Source organism: Podarcis vaucheri, assembly GCF_965113315.1.
Source record: "Podarcis vaucheri genome assembly, chromosome: 1".
In the NCBI taxonomy this organism is placed as follows: Eukaryota; Metazoa; Chordata; class Lepidosauria; order Squamata; family Lacertidae; genus Podarcis; species Podarcis vaucheri.
In genome coordinates this window covers 128,014,151-128,031,367 of record NC_138759.1, presented here as the reverse complement: position 1 = coordinate 128,031,367, position 17,217 = coordinate 128,014,151, and the positions used below count along the sequence as shown (strand labels likewise).

Genomic DNA, 17,217 nt, shown 5'->3' with positions numbered 1-17,217 from the left:
GAATAATAGTTCCTTCCCAGCAGGCCTCGCCTCCCTCCTGCCCGTCACCCGGCGTGTTCTCGCGTGGTTTCCTCTCCTCGCGGGAGAGGTTGCATGGGGAGGGGGAGTAGAAGAGGAGGAAAGGGGGTGGAGACTTGAAGCCGCTTCAGACCGCCCGCCTTCTCCGTCCTCCGTCGCGCCGCTTAGTCAAGCTCGTGCTCCTTGGACGTTCCTTTCCTGCCTTAAAAGTCGGTGAGGCCCGAGGCGCGCGGCGGGATTGATAGCTCGCGGGGTGGGGGGGTGGGGAGAGAACGCGGCTTGGCGGGCGCTGATTGGGCGGGGAGCGCGGCGCGAGGCTGGCCCGTAACGGCCGCGCTGGCAGGGCCGGTTGCTGGGCCTGCTTCTCCCCTCCTCCTCCCCCCTCCTTTCCCTTCACTCGCCCGCGCCCTCTGGCCCGGCCCGGCCTGGCGGGTAACAAAGCGGCGGCCTCTGTTGGGCAGTGACGCCGCTGAGGGAGGGAGGGGACGCGGCTGTGGCGGCGGCCGGGAGGGGCAGCAGCGCGGGACTCAAGCCTAGCCGGGGCGGCGGCGCTAGCGGGAGACTTCCCCCTTCCCTTCCTTTCCGGGGCCATCGCTTCCAGCTCCTGCAGCGGCCGCCTCCGCCCGGAGGGCTCGGTGGGTAGGCCGTGAGGGAGGAGGGCGCCTCGGGGCGGCAGAGGGAACAGCCTTCCGGGGAAAGGCCCGTTTCCGGCCCAGGCAGCGGCACGAGGCGGGGCAACCAACCCCCCCCCCCCAACTACACAAAAAATAATCACGGCCTGCCCATGTCTGTAGATGTCTCTCCTGAGGGGGGTGAAGGGTGGGGACACCTCCCGGGGCCGAGTGGGTGGCGCCTGGTGGGGAAGGAGGAGGAGGGGACTCAAGGTTTGGCGAATGCATTTTGAAAAGAATTTCTCTTTTTTATATAATAGTAATTTTTATTAAGTTTTCCATTTTAACAATCCAATCGCCTCACATTGAATATTCAAAATTGTACAAATGCATATCATGAAGTCCTTGAGTGTCAATATTTCTCAGTCTTTTTGCTTCGGTGCGAGATAATTAGCTGGCACGTTTTCCAAAATCTGTATGTGCTCGTGACTCTTGGTTGTTGGTTTTTTTCTGGGAGAGACCATGATGGGGAAAGGAGGAGATTTAAATACCACGAGGATGGGTGAAATAAGCCCTGTGGATAAAACAGGTTTTTGCATTCCCCCACCCCCCGCATTTTTTGCAGAAGCGTGAAGGGCGTCTTAAGTTATTTTCCTTCTTCTCCCTGGGCGCCCTGAATTGATACTCTGTCCTGATGTAACATTATTCCAAGGCGGGGGGGGGGCTTTCCCCTAGCTAAGCAGTAGCCATGGGGTTGCTGGTAAGTTGGGTCCCCTCAAAATCTAAGCCCTGGCATCCCCAAAACGTGAAAGAGGATAGCTAGTTTCACTCTGGTTATGCTATATGCTCCCGGAATGCATTCGGGAATTCTGAGAAATTTTGGCCCATCCCCAAAACTCCATTCACACCCCAATACCTAGAAACATGCCGGAGGAATGTTAGCCCTGCCTTGTGTTTTATAGAGAGCTATGATTTTTTGGAAGAGCAGGTACTGTAATCCTAAGCACACCTGCTCAAAATCATCCCATTTTGCACAGGTGCAGTTAGTTCCAGGGAAGTGGTCATAGGACTACATCCTTGTTGGGGTATACTGAGGACCACAAATTCCCCTTTAAAATACTCCTCTCGTTCTTGTTTACAGTTTAATCTGGAATGAATTCAAGAACAGGGCTTTAAACATTGTGATACTCTTGCTGCTCCGCCTGCCCCCCCAACCCCTCCCTTTTCCCTTGAAGCCTTAAATGCAGTTCATGCTTTTGTTTTTTTTTGTGTTAAGGCTGGATTCTATACATACAATTAATATGTTTGGACTGAGAGCCTCTCTTTTTACGTATAATTATGAAGTCGAGGTGTGAGGACATAGCCCTGTACCCCTTGGCTATCTTGATACTTTCATCTTATGATTCATCTCACTGCAGGCAGTGTCAGGCGCTTGGATCTAACCAACTTAACATCTATCACAGTGCCCCTAGCCCAGTGTTTCTGTGGGGCATTGCACTGAAATAAAAAGATTGCTGCACCATTCATCCAGCAGTGCTTGGAGCCCACTGACATAGGAAAGGGCCCACAAGAGAACGCTTTGTCAAGAAGCTAGTCCTGACTTAATTATGGCCTTGCTTAGTTTTAGGAAGAGTACTGGAAAAATCATGAGGTTGGAAGACCCCTGATTCCAAGTTAAGTTTGACCCCAAGTTCATTAATAGGCCTTGATAGCTATGAGTCTTGATAGCTATGAGTCCTCAGCGCTCTGATGTGTTGATAACTGCTGGTCCAGTATCAACTACTCACCTCAGAAGTCAAAGTATTTGGTCTTCAAACCATAGATTCAGATCATGGTTTGAAGGCAATGCTTGATTTGTTCTAACCATACTGTAGTTGGTTCAGTTTAGGTCTTGGGGGAAAGTGTGGTAAGAACCAACTGGGAAAGGGAGAAGGGAATTCTTATGCAAGGGGGAAAGGAGGAAGAAAAACATCATGTTTCTAATCTCTCAGCCCAGATTTACTCAATTTAGGCATCATAGAACCCGAGGTCTGTTATGTATTTTGAAACATAGGAAAAGGTTTGTAAACACTTAATGTTTCCAAACGTTAAAGTAGAAAAAAAATACTTAAATAAAGTAGGAAATCATTAAGATGCATTTTTAGGATGTTGCCAATAGCTGGTAGATGCGTAACTGAAGTCTTCCCAAACACTTAGGGATCATCTGCTTAACTGATACATCTTGAAAAAATTTTTTCTTTCCATAGGGTGTCTTTTATGAATAATCAAAAGCAGCAAAAGCCAACGCTATCAGGCCAGCGTTTTAAAACTAGGAAAAGAGGTAAGCCTAATTATATGTATGCTTAATTAAATTGTTTCTGTCTAATACAGTTGGACATCTGAGAGAAAGTTTGCTTGTGGTCTGTACTGTGTGTGTTTTTGCGCGAGCGCGCGCACACACACGGAAAGCTGCATTGACTGTTTGGTGGAAAGTCTTTAGGATTGATCCTTAATCAACTTTACCTTCTTTATATTAAGGCAGCTATGTCTTACATATAATGCAAGAGTGAGAGTAGTATCAATATCCCTGTTGTTTTCTTCACTTATCACCTGCTTTTAAAACAAAAATATTTGTTTTAAACAAAAACATACTTTGACCTAAAATCTTAATTTTATTAAAGCCCGTGAACTAATGAACCCATTCTCCTTTGTCTCCCAGTGACAGGTTTCTAGTCTGTTTAAAAATCAGATTGCAGCCTTTGATTTATCTGACACAGATGTTCTCACATACTGAACTTGAACAAAATTATTCACTGCGAGTTGTATCCAGCAGCATCCGTGCTTGAGTGAATAGACTTATGCCCATGTAGCAGGACTTCCCTCTCTGTCTAATCCTGTATGCACCCTCCGCACCTGCCCTTCACCCAAGGATCACAGGGTGGTTTACAATATCAGATAGTATAAAACCACAATATCAGATAGTATAAAACCACTAAAATACATACCATAGTAACAAACAAAAAATAACAATCTACACACAGTTTAAAAGGCCATAGATTGGCTCATTAGTCAAAGGCCTGGGAAAAGCAGCAGCAATGGATGCAGAAGTAGCCCTGACCTGTGTATCTGTTCCTTCAGAGGGAATGTAACCCCATCAAGACCAGGCAGGTCTTGATCCACCCAGTCAGGAGAACCACCCACTAACAGTGCCTCAATCTTATCTGGATTGAGTTTTAGTTTTTGGCTCTCATCCAGTCCATTATCGAGGCAAGACAATGGTCCAACACATCCACTGCCACAACTGCAGATGTAAAGGAGAAGAAGAGCTGTGTTTCATTAGCATATCACTGGCAACATACTCTAAAACTCCGGATGACCCCACTCAGCTGGTTCATGTAGATGTTAAATAGCAGGGGGAATACAATCGAACCCTGAGGAACCCTACATTGAAGGCTCGATGGGGCCATATGGTATTTGTACCCATGGATTCAAATTTTCATGGTGCTTTAATGCCTGGCTTTAGGAGAGATGTTTGTTTTAGGTGGGTAGGTGCTATATTTAACTTTTCTTCAAGCCGGTCAACTACGAGCTTTCAAAGGTGTTATGGCTAGGAAAGGGCCTTAATTTTGCCTCTGCACAGGGCGTATATCTCTTATATGACATATAAAGAGTCCAGCCAACTGGCTATGTGGCATGCCAGAAAGCACAGGAATACTAACTTGTGGGTAGTAATTATGTTAAGGAGTGTTTGTCTGTTCAGTGTTTCTTCAGTAAATGGAGAGTAAAGTCTAGCTTTAATGAATTCTAAAGTGAAATGTCGTTATTTTAAAGATTATTTTGGTATGGTTTCAGTTAAATGACTTGTGAAGGTGAAAGCAAATCTTGATCCTATGACTTAAAACATATAGCACATGAACTTCTGTGCCAGCAAAAAAAATAATCACAAAATTGATCATTGTCATTGAGCCAGAACCCTGAATCTAATATTCAGAGTCGTGATAGGTCCATGATACAAGGTCTTATTTGAACTCACTTCTGTAATCCACGTTCAACTTTATGGTGGACCTTCCAGCTTTTTTGTTTTGTTTTTGTTAAACCTTTGAAACTGAAGGAGCTGCACACTTCTTGTCAGGATGTTCTAGGGAAAAGAGTGTAATCTGCTGTTTAGTACTGCTCTGCTCAAATAAGTGAGAAAGAATGAAACTGAACTGAGTGAAAAAGGTGGAATTCCAATAAACAAATTAGTGGGATCTGGAAGCAGAAATAGATAAATACTGTCTTGATCTGCTGAAACATGGTGGGTGAGCTGGAGTGCACACATGACATAATACTGTGGTATTAGTCTTTGGATAACAAATGCTCAGTATCTTGAGGATCAAAGAAAACTGATACCTGAGTTCTAAATGTCATAAGTGAAAGAAGATCCTCTCATATTCATGGAATTTACTTCCATGTAATGATTTCAGAAATTTCATTTATAATTTTCATTATTACCATCATGTAATGTTTTCAGAAGTGGAGTAGCAAGCAACTATAACAACTTTGAATTTCTGTGGGTGGTACTAAAATTTTAGCCCATTATAAATAGACTGGTAATACGTTAAAAGAGAAATTAAGATTTCAGGTGCAGCTGATATTTTGATTGCTTTTTACCAGAGATTCTTGGCTTAAGAGAGTGCTAAAACTGACAACACTAATGCCAAAAATGATTTTGCTGTGACTGTGGCCCTTAGTTTTCTGTCTGTTGTATACTTCTGGTATCTTACAGTGAGAGTATCTTGTGTTCTAGTACAGATAAGTGGCTTATTTGAAGCTGAGAAGCTGGCCATTCAAAGATCTTGAGGGATATAGCAAATTCATGAAGGCAAGCCCTTGAAGTTTTGGGTTTTTTTAATAGATGAGTTTAAAGAGAACTTCGGCAATGCATTCATATGAGGGTTTTTATAGAGAGAACCAGAATGTAATAAAATGGCGAGAGGTAGAAATAGCTCTTGGAACTGCTGGTGAGAGTTAGCTAGCTCAGTAATAAACTGATTTGTGTCAGAATCCCTATTTAAAGTGAAAGGGAATACCTATGTTTGTGGAATATTGAAGCAGACCTTAATGGTTGCTCAGTCATGAACGCTGTACTCATGACTTCCACATCCTGAAAATTGGGCTGGATACTGGTTGATATTTCAGGTAATTATTGTCAATTTACTGGTGCCACGCCAGAAAAAGAAGGGTGTAACCATTTTATTTTGATCTATAGATCGTGGGTGCTAACTTTTTAAAGGTAACTTTTTTTTAATACAAAGCACACTTCTTGACGGAAAAGGGTTTGTTTTGTATTTTGCTAATAATACCAAACCATATGTCATGCAAAAAAGGGGAAAGCATAGATCTTTAAAGGGCCTGGTGATGGGCCTCTCCAAAGTGTAATGGAAATCTCCAGTAACTTTTAAAGTGGAAAATGGTTATAATATGCTCCCCTGATGTGCAGTATATTAAATGCCAACCTTCTATTTCAGCAGTGTTCCATATAGTGTGATAGTTGTCCATATACAGAACTTGTTGTGTTTCTTTGTGTTGTGATTATTGAGATGTTTTGGACTACAACTTGCATTAGCCAAATAGATGTTGTAGTCGAGAACATCTGGAGGGCAGCTGGCTGGCAAAGGCTGATGTATCAGCAGTATGAACCTGTACAACAAGAGTGAGAGATACTGGGGAACTGGGTTCGGGACTTCACATATACAGAGGCCGTGTCCTGCCCCAGTCCTAGAAGGCTCTTTTACCCACTACTGTACTGTTCTCTAGTGAATTAGCATGATTTTAATTACAGATAGGTAGCCGTGTTGGTCTGCCATAGTCAAAATAAAAAAATTCCTTCCAGTAGCACCTTAAAGACCAACTAAGTTAGTTCTTGGTATGAGCTTTCGTGTATCTGAAGAAGTGTGCATGCACACGAAAGCTCATACCAAGAACTAACTTAGTTGGTCTTTAAGGTGCTACTGGAAGGAATTTTTTTATCATGATTTTAATGTCCTACTTCCTGGTCAACCCTGACTCTCGAAGGGTATTTCAAAGAAGAAAGGTTTCCAACCTTTCTGTTCCTCAGCATCTATTGAGGAGATTACAGAGTGGCCCCACAGTAGGTAATACTGCTTTAGAATCCGCTTTCTTTGTTCTTGACACAAGTTTGCTGTCATCATTCACAATATCAGTAAAGAGAAATCCTTTTATCTTGTTCTGTGAACCACTCTGAGACTTCTGGGTATAGGGCGGTATATAAATTATAATAATAGTAATAGTAATAATAAATTTTATCTGGCTCCACTATTTTTTCCAACTGCCAGCCTGAATTTAACTGCCACTTTGTTGTGTGTGTGTTATTTGTACCCACATAATTTGTTGTGATGGATTTCCTTGATTGAACCGTGTACCTAAATTGGGGCCACTCTCTGTAATTTGATTTTGTATTAAAAAACAATGTAATAAATAGTACTATGTTCACAGAATATTTATTTATTTATTTATTGCAGATGAAAAAGAGAGGTTTGACCCCACTCAGTTTCAGGACTGTATTATTCAAGGTTTAAATGAAACTGGCAGTGATTTGGAAGCAGTAGCAAAATTCCTTGATGCTTCTGGAGCAAAACTTGATTATCGCCGCTATGCAGAGACACTCTTTGACATTCTGGTGGCTGGTGGAATGCTGGGTAAGTGACCTTAAGAGGGGCTTTTTGGTTTACAAGCGTGCCTGTGTATTTGTATGGTTGGATCTTAAAACTAACCAACCATTCGTTGCTCATGATCTCAGTTGCTACTGATTATGCAGCCTCTGTACCCTCCAGAATATAATAATAATAATAATAATTAATAATAATTTTATTTGTACCCCGCCCTCCCCAGCCAAGACCAGGCTCAGGGCAGCTAACAACCAATAGCGAAAACAAGTTTAAAATACAACATTAAAATGCAGCCTCATCACAGGAGGAGAAAGGAAAAAATAAAGAGGGGGAGGGAATCAAATTGATTCCAAGCCAAAGGCCAGGCAGAACAGCTCTGTCTTACAGGCCCTGCGGAAAGAAATCAGATCCTGCAGGGCGCTGGTCTCATGAGACAGAGCGTTCCACCAGGCCAGAGCCAGTGTCGAAAAGGCCCTGGCTCTGGTTGAAGCTAATCTAACTTCCTTAGGGCCCGGGACCACTAGTGTGTTGCTATTTATGGACCTTGAGGCTCTCCGTGGGGCATACCGGAAGAGGCGGTCCTGTAGGTATGAGGGTCCTAGGCTGTGAAGGGCTTTAAAGGTCAAAACCAGCACCTTAAATCTGACCCTGTACTCCACCGGGAGCCAGTGCAGCTGGAAAAGCACTGGGTGAATATGCTCCCATGGCAGAGACCCTGTGAGGAGCTTCACTGCAGCATTCTGCACCCGCTGGAGTTTCTTTGACAGTTTCAAGGGCAGCCCCGCGTAGCGCGAATTACAGTAGTCAAGCCTGGAGGTGATATAATAGCATTAGACCTCTTTTCTCTGTGAAGGGCTTCGCAAAACACAGAAGTGACGTAGTATCTTATGGTAGCTGTTAGCAACTGATGATCCATTTCAAATTTTGGAAGATGAAAGCTAGTCAGCCTTCATGGTTTTCCTGGAAAACTAGCATCCCTGTAAAAAGGTGGGGTTCCTAATTCTTAGCAGTTGGAAAGATTTTTATCTTGCTCTGTTTGCCATTAAACTTTAAATACAGTGGTACCTCGGGTTACATACGCTTCAGGTTACAGACTCCGCTAACCCAGAAATAGTGCTTCAGGTTAAGAACTTTGCTTCAGAATGAGAACAGAAATCGGGCTCCGGCAGCAGCGGGAGGCCCCATTAGCTAAAGTGGTGCCTCAGGTTAAGAACAGTTTCAGGTTAAGTACGGACCTCCAGAACGAATTAGCATATTTTTTGCACCATAACACTCACTTTTTTCCTCCTAAAAAGTAAGGGGAAATGTCTGTGCGTGTTATGGAGGGAATGCCTACGGGTGGCATGCCTACAGATTTTCCTCCTCTAAAAACTACGTGCGTGTTATGGTCGGGTGCGTGTTATAGAGCGAAAAATAGAAATCGTGCTCCGGCAGCGCGGCAGCAGCAGGAGGCCCCATTAGCTAAAGTGGTGCTTCAGGTTAAGAACAGTTTCAGGTTAAGAACAGACCTCCGGAACAAATTAATTACTTAACCCGAGGTACCACTGTAGTTGGTTTTCACTTTCTGTTGATTTACTTCGCATGATATTGTATTAAACTTAAATGCTGTTCTAATTAGTGAAAGTGATCTTAGCCAATGTTAGCTTTTCTTGTAAAACTAAACACCAATTTCTCAATAGCCCCAGGTGGTACACTGGCAGATGACATGATGCACACAGATGTCTGTGTGTTTGCAGCACAGGAAGACCTAGAAACGATGCAAGCATTTGCTCAGGTTGGTTTTGTTGGTTTTTTAAAAATGGCTTTTCTTGATTCTACCTCCCTTCAATATAAACATCCACAAAAAAGCAAGATTGCATGTATAAAGAGTTTATGATTGAGCCAAACAGGGATTGTTGAGGGCTTAATTGCTGAGGGATACCTGGTGGCACTGACCAGAGCCGGAGCAGTGATGGGCATCCAGAGACAAAAGTGTTCTGGATTATTGGAGGGGTGGGATTTCCTTATCCTCAAGTCAAATAATAAGGAAAAACGTTTTTAAAAATCAGTTGATTTTATCAGGTAAAAATACTGCTTCTTCCAGTTGTTCTGAAATTACATAGAGAGGGGGAAAGCCCGACAAAATGAAGATATTGATAGAAAGAAAGTTACTGCTGGGATGCAAAGATTCTGGGGAATCCCCTTGCTGGGGAAGATTCTGAAGGCGCTGGGGGAACATAAAATGAAAGCAGGACTGCATATGGCCCCTGGGTATCAGGTTGCCCACCTTTTCTATGAAAACTATAGTCTTAATTGCTAACATTTGTCTTTCAGGTCTTTAACAAGCTGATCAGGCGTTACAAATACCTGGAAAAAGGCTTTGAGGATGAAGTCAAAAAGGTATTGCAAGTTGAAACTATTTTTTGGACTATGGCCTTATAGATACTCCTGTATATTTGTGTGTTTGTTACTATTTAGCAAAACATTTAGCCTGCATGTGCACATATTCCTTGGCAAGTCACTTAGGGCCTTAAAGAAAAGAATAATTTCTGTCCCATTTATAAAAGTTCCATTTTCTGGTTACCTGGAGGGTATAGTTCTCCATGGGCATCAGAGTAAGTGGCTTTGCAGAAACTTCGTGTAAGACTTTCAGTCATTATAATAAAATCTCCGCAAAAGGGAGTCCTTTTCTTGTTTCCAGTGATACGTTCCTTTATATCTCATGGTAGCATTCATAAATGATTTCAGCACTTCTCTTGTTTCAGAGTGTTGACTATGCCTTTTACCCTTTGCAGTTGCTGCTATTCTTGAAAGGTTTTTCAGAGTCTGAGCGGAACAAACTGGCCATGCTGACGGGTATTCTTCTGGCCAATGGGACACTTAATGCGTCAATTCTCAACAGTCTTTATAATGAGAATCTAGTTAAAGAAGGTAATTGTGGTAAACTATTTTGGAGGTGTTCCCTGTCTGTTTTGATATTTAGAGGTGTATTCCTGCACAGTGTCTTAGGTTTCTCTTCACCAGTGGAAGTCCAGTCCAACCCCAGTTCCTAGCATATGAGTATTTTTCTCAGAACTTTACACTGCAAGACCCAGATTTTTTTTTTACGATTCACAGGTTGAAGTAGGTACTAGGTAACAGACTGTGCATTTTAGTTATAGTGAAGCAAAATCTTACCATTTAATCATCCAATGTGACCTTTGCACGTCCAGTGAGAGTGCTAGAAAACCTTTCCTCATGGAGCCAGTCAGGAAGTGATACACAAAGAACGATTTCATTATCAAAATCTGCTGACAATTTGAGACAACAAAGCCACCTGAGTTTTTATATGCTAACCTGTGGCCTACAGATGTAGATGGACTACAACTCCCATCATTCTTGTCCATTGGCCGTGCTCTATGGGAGTTGGGAGTCCAATCGCGTCTGGAGGGCCAAGGGTAAGTCACATCTGATAGTAGGACAGTATTAAGCAGGAGTAACAGAGTATTACTGTTAGTAATTCAAGAGTATTAAAAGTAACCATACAAATTCTCATGCAGGTGTTTCAGCAGCCTTTGCAGTAAAACTGTTCAAATCATGGATAAATGAAAAAGATATCAATGCAGTGGCTGCTAGCCTTCGTAAAGTCAACATGGACAACAGGCTGATGGTTAGTAAATAAGATAATCTACTTTTGGTGCTGAAAATGGAATAATTTGAGATGTGCAACTTTTTTTAAAGTACACCGCAAATAATCAATATCAATGTTTCAGGAACTCTTTCCAGCCAACAAGCAAAGCCTTGAACACTTCACAAAATACTTCACTGATGCAGGATTAAAGGAACTCTCTGAATACGTCCGGAACCAGCAGTGCATAGGGGCTCGTAAAGAACTGCAGAAAGAACTTCAGGAGCAGATGTCACGTGGGGATCCCTTTAAGGATGTAAGTACATTGGTTTCCTCTGCTCATAGCTTATGAGCCTCTTTGGTCTCTAATGCTCGTTTTTCGTAACTTTGGCATCTGCCATGGCAACCAAGGAAGGTGAAAGTAGCTTGGTTTTCTAGCTGTCTCAATTGCTGTAACAATTTTTGCTGTTAAAATATTTTCTTTCCAAGTGTGTTTGCCAAATTAACATTGCGCTAATGTCTGCACAATGTAAAATGCTGACACTCAGCAAGGTGGGAAGTATGAAACCTTCTTTAATGATTTTTGAAATAGCTGCCGATATTTATGAAAATAACGATAATGTTCAGGAACAGTTAAGCATGCTCACATATACGTTTGTACCTGTTCAGGCTATAGCCTTTTCACCTGTGAATAATGCTATTGTGTTTATCACATTTGCATCCTACAAGGAGCCCAGGAAAGCATGCATTGGGTTATCTTGATCTATGCAGTAAGCCCTGTGAAGAAAGCTGGTCTGCAAGATGGTGACGTTCTCCAAGGCCACCACCCAGGGAGCTCTGTGATTGAACAGGGATTTGATCCCTTTTCCTTGGCAAGGGTTTGGGATGCAGCTGGCTGGTTTCACCTTGCTTCCTAAGGACTGGTTGTTGCTACAGTGCACGAATCATAGATGTTTTAGGACTAGAGCTCCCACCATCCCCAGGCAGCAATTCCATTGATAGCTCATGGTAGCTGGGGATCCAAGCAATTTGGAGGGTGGAAAGCTACCATAGTTGGGTTGCCCAGTTTCTGTGCTTGGTTTCCATGATCAGTGAGAAATGTATTAAGATTTTATATTCTAAAATGGGGGTGGGGAAGGAGAAGCAAGATGCCTGTGTCTACAGGCAGAAACTGTAGAAAGGAATGGGAAAGTGGCTGTTCCCACCTTGAGCTGTGTCTTGAATTTCACATTCTGAGTCTTGACAGAAATGTCTTAAAAGGTGGTGCACAATGTACCCTCCCTGCGAGAGGTGAGGTTACAGGGAACCAGGCAGAGGGCCTTCTCGGTAGTGGCACCCGCCCTGTGGAACGCCCTCCCATCAGATGTCAAGGAAATAAGCAACTATCTGACTTTTAGAGGACATCTGAAGAGAGCCCTGTTTAGGGAGGTTTTTAATGTTTGATGCTTCATTGTGCTTTTAATTCTGTTGGGAGCCACCCAGAGTGGGTGGAGTATAAATGATTAGTAGTAGTAGTAGTAGTTGTTGTTATTACTCAAGGGTGGTGCCAGGTATTGCAGCATTTACTGCTTGGGTAGAACAAAGTTAATCTCTAGGCCCAAGGAAATCTATATCTGAAAATCTAAGCAAAGCTTGTCAATACACGTGCGAGAATGTTATGTAAGACTCCCTGGAATTGCTTGTCTAGATCATCTTGTATGTCAAGGAAGAGATGAAGAAAAACAACATATCAGAGCAGACTGTGATAGGCATTATCTGGTCCAGTGTAATGAGCACTGTGGAATGGAACAAAAAAGAGGAGCTAGTAGCGGAACAAGCCATCAAGCACTTGAAGGTATTTGTATGTTCATTTTAAAAAAGTACCGTTTTTTTCGCCCTATAGGGGAAATGTGTGTGCGTCCTATGGGGTGGATGCAGGCTTTCGCTGAAGCCTGGAGAGCGAGAGGCACGCCCCGTGCTTTGCGCAGATGTCCGCAAGCCTTGCGAGCTCGCCGGGAGTTCCCCCTGGGCTCGCAAGGCTTGCAGGCAATAGCCTGTTCTGGGGGCTGGTATCGGGGGACGCTCAGGCTTCCCCCGGCCCCGCAAGCAACTCGCCCCCACAACCTTGCCATCATTCCCGGACCCGTTCTGGGGTCGGGGGAAGCTCAGGTTGAGCGCAACCTCGCCTTGGCTCCCGGACCCCCAGCCCCGAGGCTAAAAACGAAGCCAGGACAGCGAGTGGGATGGATCCCGCTCGCTGTCATGGCTTCTTTGCTCTTTGGGGCTCAGGGGGGGAAATATGTTCCCCCCTCCCCCCCCCAAAAAATAAGTGCGCCTTATGGGCCGGTGCGCCCTATAGGGCGAAAAATCCGGTATATCATATAAGCAAACTTCTGTGGGTCTGTTGCAGTGCAGGCATGGGTGCAAAGTCCACGTGATCATTCCCTCTGTATCCAGCTGAGTTTTCAGGTGCTCATGCAGATGTCATGTTAGGGGTAACCCTGAGGTTTGCAGACAAATCAAATGATACTTTTTTTGAAAAAAATGAACGTGGCTGGGGTTGTACATAAATGTGTCTCCCACCACAACCCGCCCCCCCCAAAAAAAAAATAGGAGAGAGGGAAAGCCCCAAACAGGCCAATATGGGAGTGAACCTGCTCAGTGGGCACAAAATGTGCACTGGAAAGTAGGACAGGGCATGAAAGCTAGTGGTGGGAACCCAGAAAAAGAAATATTCTACACTGCGTAATGTTGTGCAGTCCCAGTCATAATACTGTATTGCCAATGCAGAGAATAGGCTGCATAAAAATGAGATTTTTCAAATGGATTCTCTTCATTTCTCCAGATTTAATATGTTTATTATCTCATTCAGTGTAATCCCATTCAAAATGTACCCTGAATGCCACAATGTAGGGCTCACATTCTTCCTAAAATGTTGAATCCCTGAATTTCAAACAATCTTACTTACTTCCGTCTGTAAAAGAAAATGGGAAATCACTAATAGCTAACTTGGCGGTGCATGGTTCTAAGACTGGGGTGGGGAACCTTGGGCCCTCCAGAGGTTGCTGGACTATAACTCCCATGAGCGCCCGCAAATGTGGCCAGGAACAATAAGAAGCTGCAGTTCAGCAACAGCCAGAGGACAAAAGGTTCATTCAATGGAAGTCTATGGGAAGTCCTCTTAGAAGTTCCCAGACAGCTGGTTTTTGCTGTCAGGATTTTTCCCTTCATGAAAGAGGCATTTTCTGGCACCAGGGTTTGAAAATGTACATGTCCATTTTAGGACAAATTACGTGTTGATGATTTCTAATAAGCCCAATTTTAAGCAGTATTCTGATGTACGCTAGCTTGTGCATAACAAGTAAGTGAAACATTATTATTATTTATTAAATTTGTATACCACACTAGATTTGAAGATCACATGGCGGTTCACAACTTAAAAAAACAAACTGAAAGCACAAAATATGTAATACAAAAAAGCACCCATAACTCCCTCTCCAACACATTTAAAAGGCACATTTATGGAGAAATGGGAAGCTGCTGATCAGAATAAAAGCGTGTGTGGGGTTTTTTCTGTACGTAACTGTTCTTATAATCTTCACAGCAATACAGCCCTCTTCTTGCTGCCTTTACAACCCAAGGTCAGTCTGAACTGACTCTGTTGCTCAAGATTCAGGAGTACTGTTATGACAACATCCACTTCATGAAAGCCTTCCAGAAAATAGTGGTGCTCTTCTACAAAGGTAATGGTTTAACACTCAGTCATGTGCAAAACTCAAGAGTTTAGCATTTTAACTCTCTGTAACTCATTTTAACTACTTAACCTGTAGCTTCTGATGCTTATCAGGAAAGTCTTAATCTCAAAGAAGAAAGCTGCAGCCCATAATTCCATTATGCCAATTGAAAAGGGTCTTAGTCTTCTGGTGTTGCATCCACTTAACACTATTGTGGCTTGTCAGTAAATTTGTTTAACAGAGCCCCGCCCCCCATTGTGATGTCAAGTGACTTTTTTGAGATGTAGATGAGTATCCTGTTGATGAAAACAGGGTGTCCTAATGAGGCCTCAAGGGATGCAGGTGGTGCTTTGGGTTAAACCACAGAGCCTAGGACTTGCCAATCAGAAGGTCTGTGGTTGAATCCGCACAACGGGGTGAGCTCCCGTTGCTCGGTCCCTGCTCCTGCCAACCTAGCAGTTCGAAAGCACGTCAAAGTGCAAGTAGATAAATAGGTACCGCTCTGGCAGGAAGGTAAATGGCGTTTCTGTGTGCTGCTCTGGTTTGCCAGAAGCGGCTTAGTCATGCTGGCCACATGACCCGGAAGCTGTACGCCGGCTCCCTTGGCCAATAAAGCGAGATGAGCACCGCAACCCTAGAGTCAGTCACACCTGGACCTAACGGACAGGAGTCCCTTTACCCTTTACCTTTTTAATGAGGCTTGAGTTCCAAAGATGTGATTGAGCAACATATAAAATGTATTGCTTGGTGAACTGGTCAAGTCTATTGGAAATTTACAGCCCAAACAATGCGAAGACCACAGAGCATGAGGAATGTGGCTTGGCAAACTTACTGGTGGTTATTTTTTTAAGAGGGTTTGCATTTAAGCACTTTGTGCTTTGAAAACACATGATGTGACTTGGCATTTGTTTTCTAAAGCTGTGCTGCATGAAGGGATAGACACTGCTTGCCCTAACCCCACTTTGTTTTCAACAGCTGAGGTGCTAAGTGAAGAACCCATCCTGAAATGGTATAAAGATGCACATGTTGCCAAAGGAAAGAGTGTCTTTCTGGAACAAATGAAAAAGTTTGTAGAATGGCTCAAGAATGCCGAGGAAGGTTAGTAAGCCTGATGCAATTCCGCTTTGCTTACTGTGCATTCATTTGAATAAGTTTACAAAGTGTTCTCATGCTGGAATGCTTGTTTGTTTTCTTTCAGAATCTGAGTCTGAAACTGAAGAAGGTGACTAAGTTGTCAAAAACAGTAAAGCAAACAGGAGCAGTAGATAAAACGTCATGTCTTTGTGTCCTGATTCTTACATCCTACCTCCCTGTATCAAGCATGATATAAGGGCTCTCATGGCAAATTTATGTTTGTGTTTTCTATGGTCATTAGAGAACACCAGATTTAGGTTTTTAAAACCATGTGTTAGTAGCTTACAGGAGCTATAGATTTGATTCTAACATTGCATTAGTTTTTTTGAGTTACCTTCTACCTCCTGTATTTTCTACTGTAACATAATTTAAGGCCTTCCACAACTTAAAATTCATTTTATCCCTGGGTTTTCTATAAAAAAAAGTTTACAAGTAGACATGATTTGGAAAAATGAAATTTGTTATAAAAATTCTGTTTGCAAATTAAACTGTACAAGTATCCAAAGTAAAGAGGCCACACTTGTGTAATTGTGTGTGAAAGATAACTAGATCCAAGCAAGAGTGATGGCATTCCTAACATCACGTCATTCCCTGTTCATAATACCACTGCAATTTGCAGTCACTAAGCTCAGTATTCAAACTACGCTCTTTGCCTTCAGCTTCCTGGTTCTGGTGTTCTTGCAGTCTTAAGCAGATCCTTGAACAATCTATATTCTCTTTGAAAAATGTATTTTTCCGCCTTGCTATTAGTTGGAAACAGAACGAAGTTTGCGTTGACCATTTTTGAGCAATGTTGTACACTACTTTTTAGCTTGTAGTAAACAAAGTCCTCAAAAATTAATGAACGTGACTAGGTTATGTCTAGTGGGTCTAGATTATTATATGGGTCTACTTTTGAGTAGGATGAGTGTTGAATACCATCCTTTTAAAGGTTAAAAGGATTTGCATTTTAGATACTGAATGTGAAAGTGAAAAAGGTTCTGGAACCCCAAAGAAGCTCCAACTATCATTTAGATGCCCAATAATTTACATGGTTGGATAATGTATTCTTGGTAGCCAGGATCAGGAAGAGAAATATTGTGTGTGCTTCAATGCTGCTTTCACTGAAAAACGGAAGGAAACTAGGCAACTCTTGCATACTATCTGCATAAGCTATACTAGTTTTCCTGTTACTAGCCTCAGACCCCCATGGTTTCTGTATCCCTGAATCTGCAAGAGAAAGGGGAATTGTCTAAATTGCACCCAGTTGTTGATAGAGGAAAACTATTTCCTATAGGAAATAGGTCCTATAGTGCATTAGGTGTTCCGAATATCCCCGGTCAGAATATATTCTGGTTACATTTAGCAAGATGTGATACAGCAGATGTGACTCTAGTAGTGGGCCTACTGGCAGAGAATGGATGAGTCAGGCAGCTCAGAATAGCAGCCAGGGAGTGCTTCTTTCAGTGCAGAAATACATGGGTTTCTACGGACCCATCTGTTTTAGTACATGCAGGTCCTGCTTT

General features: G+C 42.9%; 1 protein-coding gene across 3 annotated transcripts; it reads left to right on the top strand.

The window, feature by feature from the left end:
- Positions 1-96: 96 nt before the first annotated feature.
- BZW1 (basic leucine zipper and W2 domains 1) lies at positions 97-15,849 on the top strand. Of its 3 annotated transcripts, none has more exons than XM_082202003.1 (12): positions 97-231; positions 2,876-2,949; positions 7,133-7,309; positions 8,959-9,053; positions 9,593-9,658; positions 10,054-10,189; positions 10,798-10,907; positions 11,011-11,181; positions 12,553-12,699; positions 14,449-14,587; positions 15,554-15,676; positions 15,777-15,849. In XM_082202003.1, the coding sequence occupies exons 2-12, from the start codon at positions 2,886-2,888 to the stop codon at positions 15,806-15,808; spliced, it is 1,260 nt and encodes a 419-aa protein (XP_082058129.1). In that variant the 5' UTR covers positions 97-231; positions 2,876-2,885; the 3' UTR covers positions 15,809-15,849. The 3 variants fall into 3 exon arrangements, with proteins under 3 accessions (XP_082058129.1, XP_082058131.1, XP_082058130.1); XM_082202005.1 differs by having other exon boundaries at positions 101-227; XM_082202004.1 differs by lacking the exon at positions 97-231 and adding an exon at positions 495-653.
- Positions 15,850-17,217: the final 1,368 nt, after the last annotated feature.

What these genes read in the sequence shown, in the direction of transcription:
- BZW1 (XM_082202003.1), top strand. Translation starts at nt 2,886, where the DNA reads ATGAATAATCAAAAGCAGCAAAAGCCAACGCTATCAGGCCAGCGTTTT. An exon ending in CGATGCAAGCATTTGCTCAG is followed by an intron (nt 9,054 to 9,592) that starts GTTGGTTTTGTT and finishes TTTGTCTTTCAG; the next exon opens with GTCTTTAACAAGCTGATCAG. An exon ending in ACATGGACAACAGGCTGATG is followed by an intron (nt 10,908 to 11,010) that starts GTTAGTAAATAA and finishes TCAATGTTTCAG; the next exon opens with GAACTCTTTCCAGCCAACAA.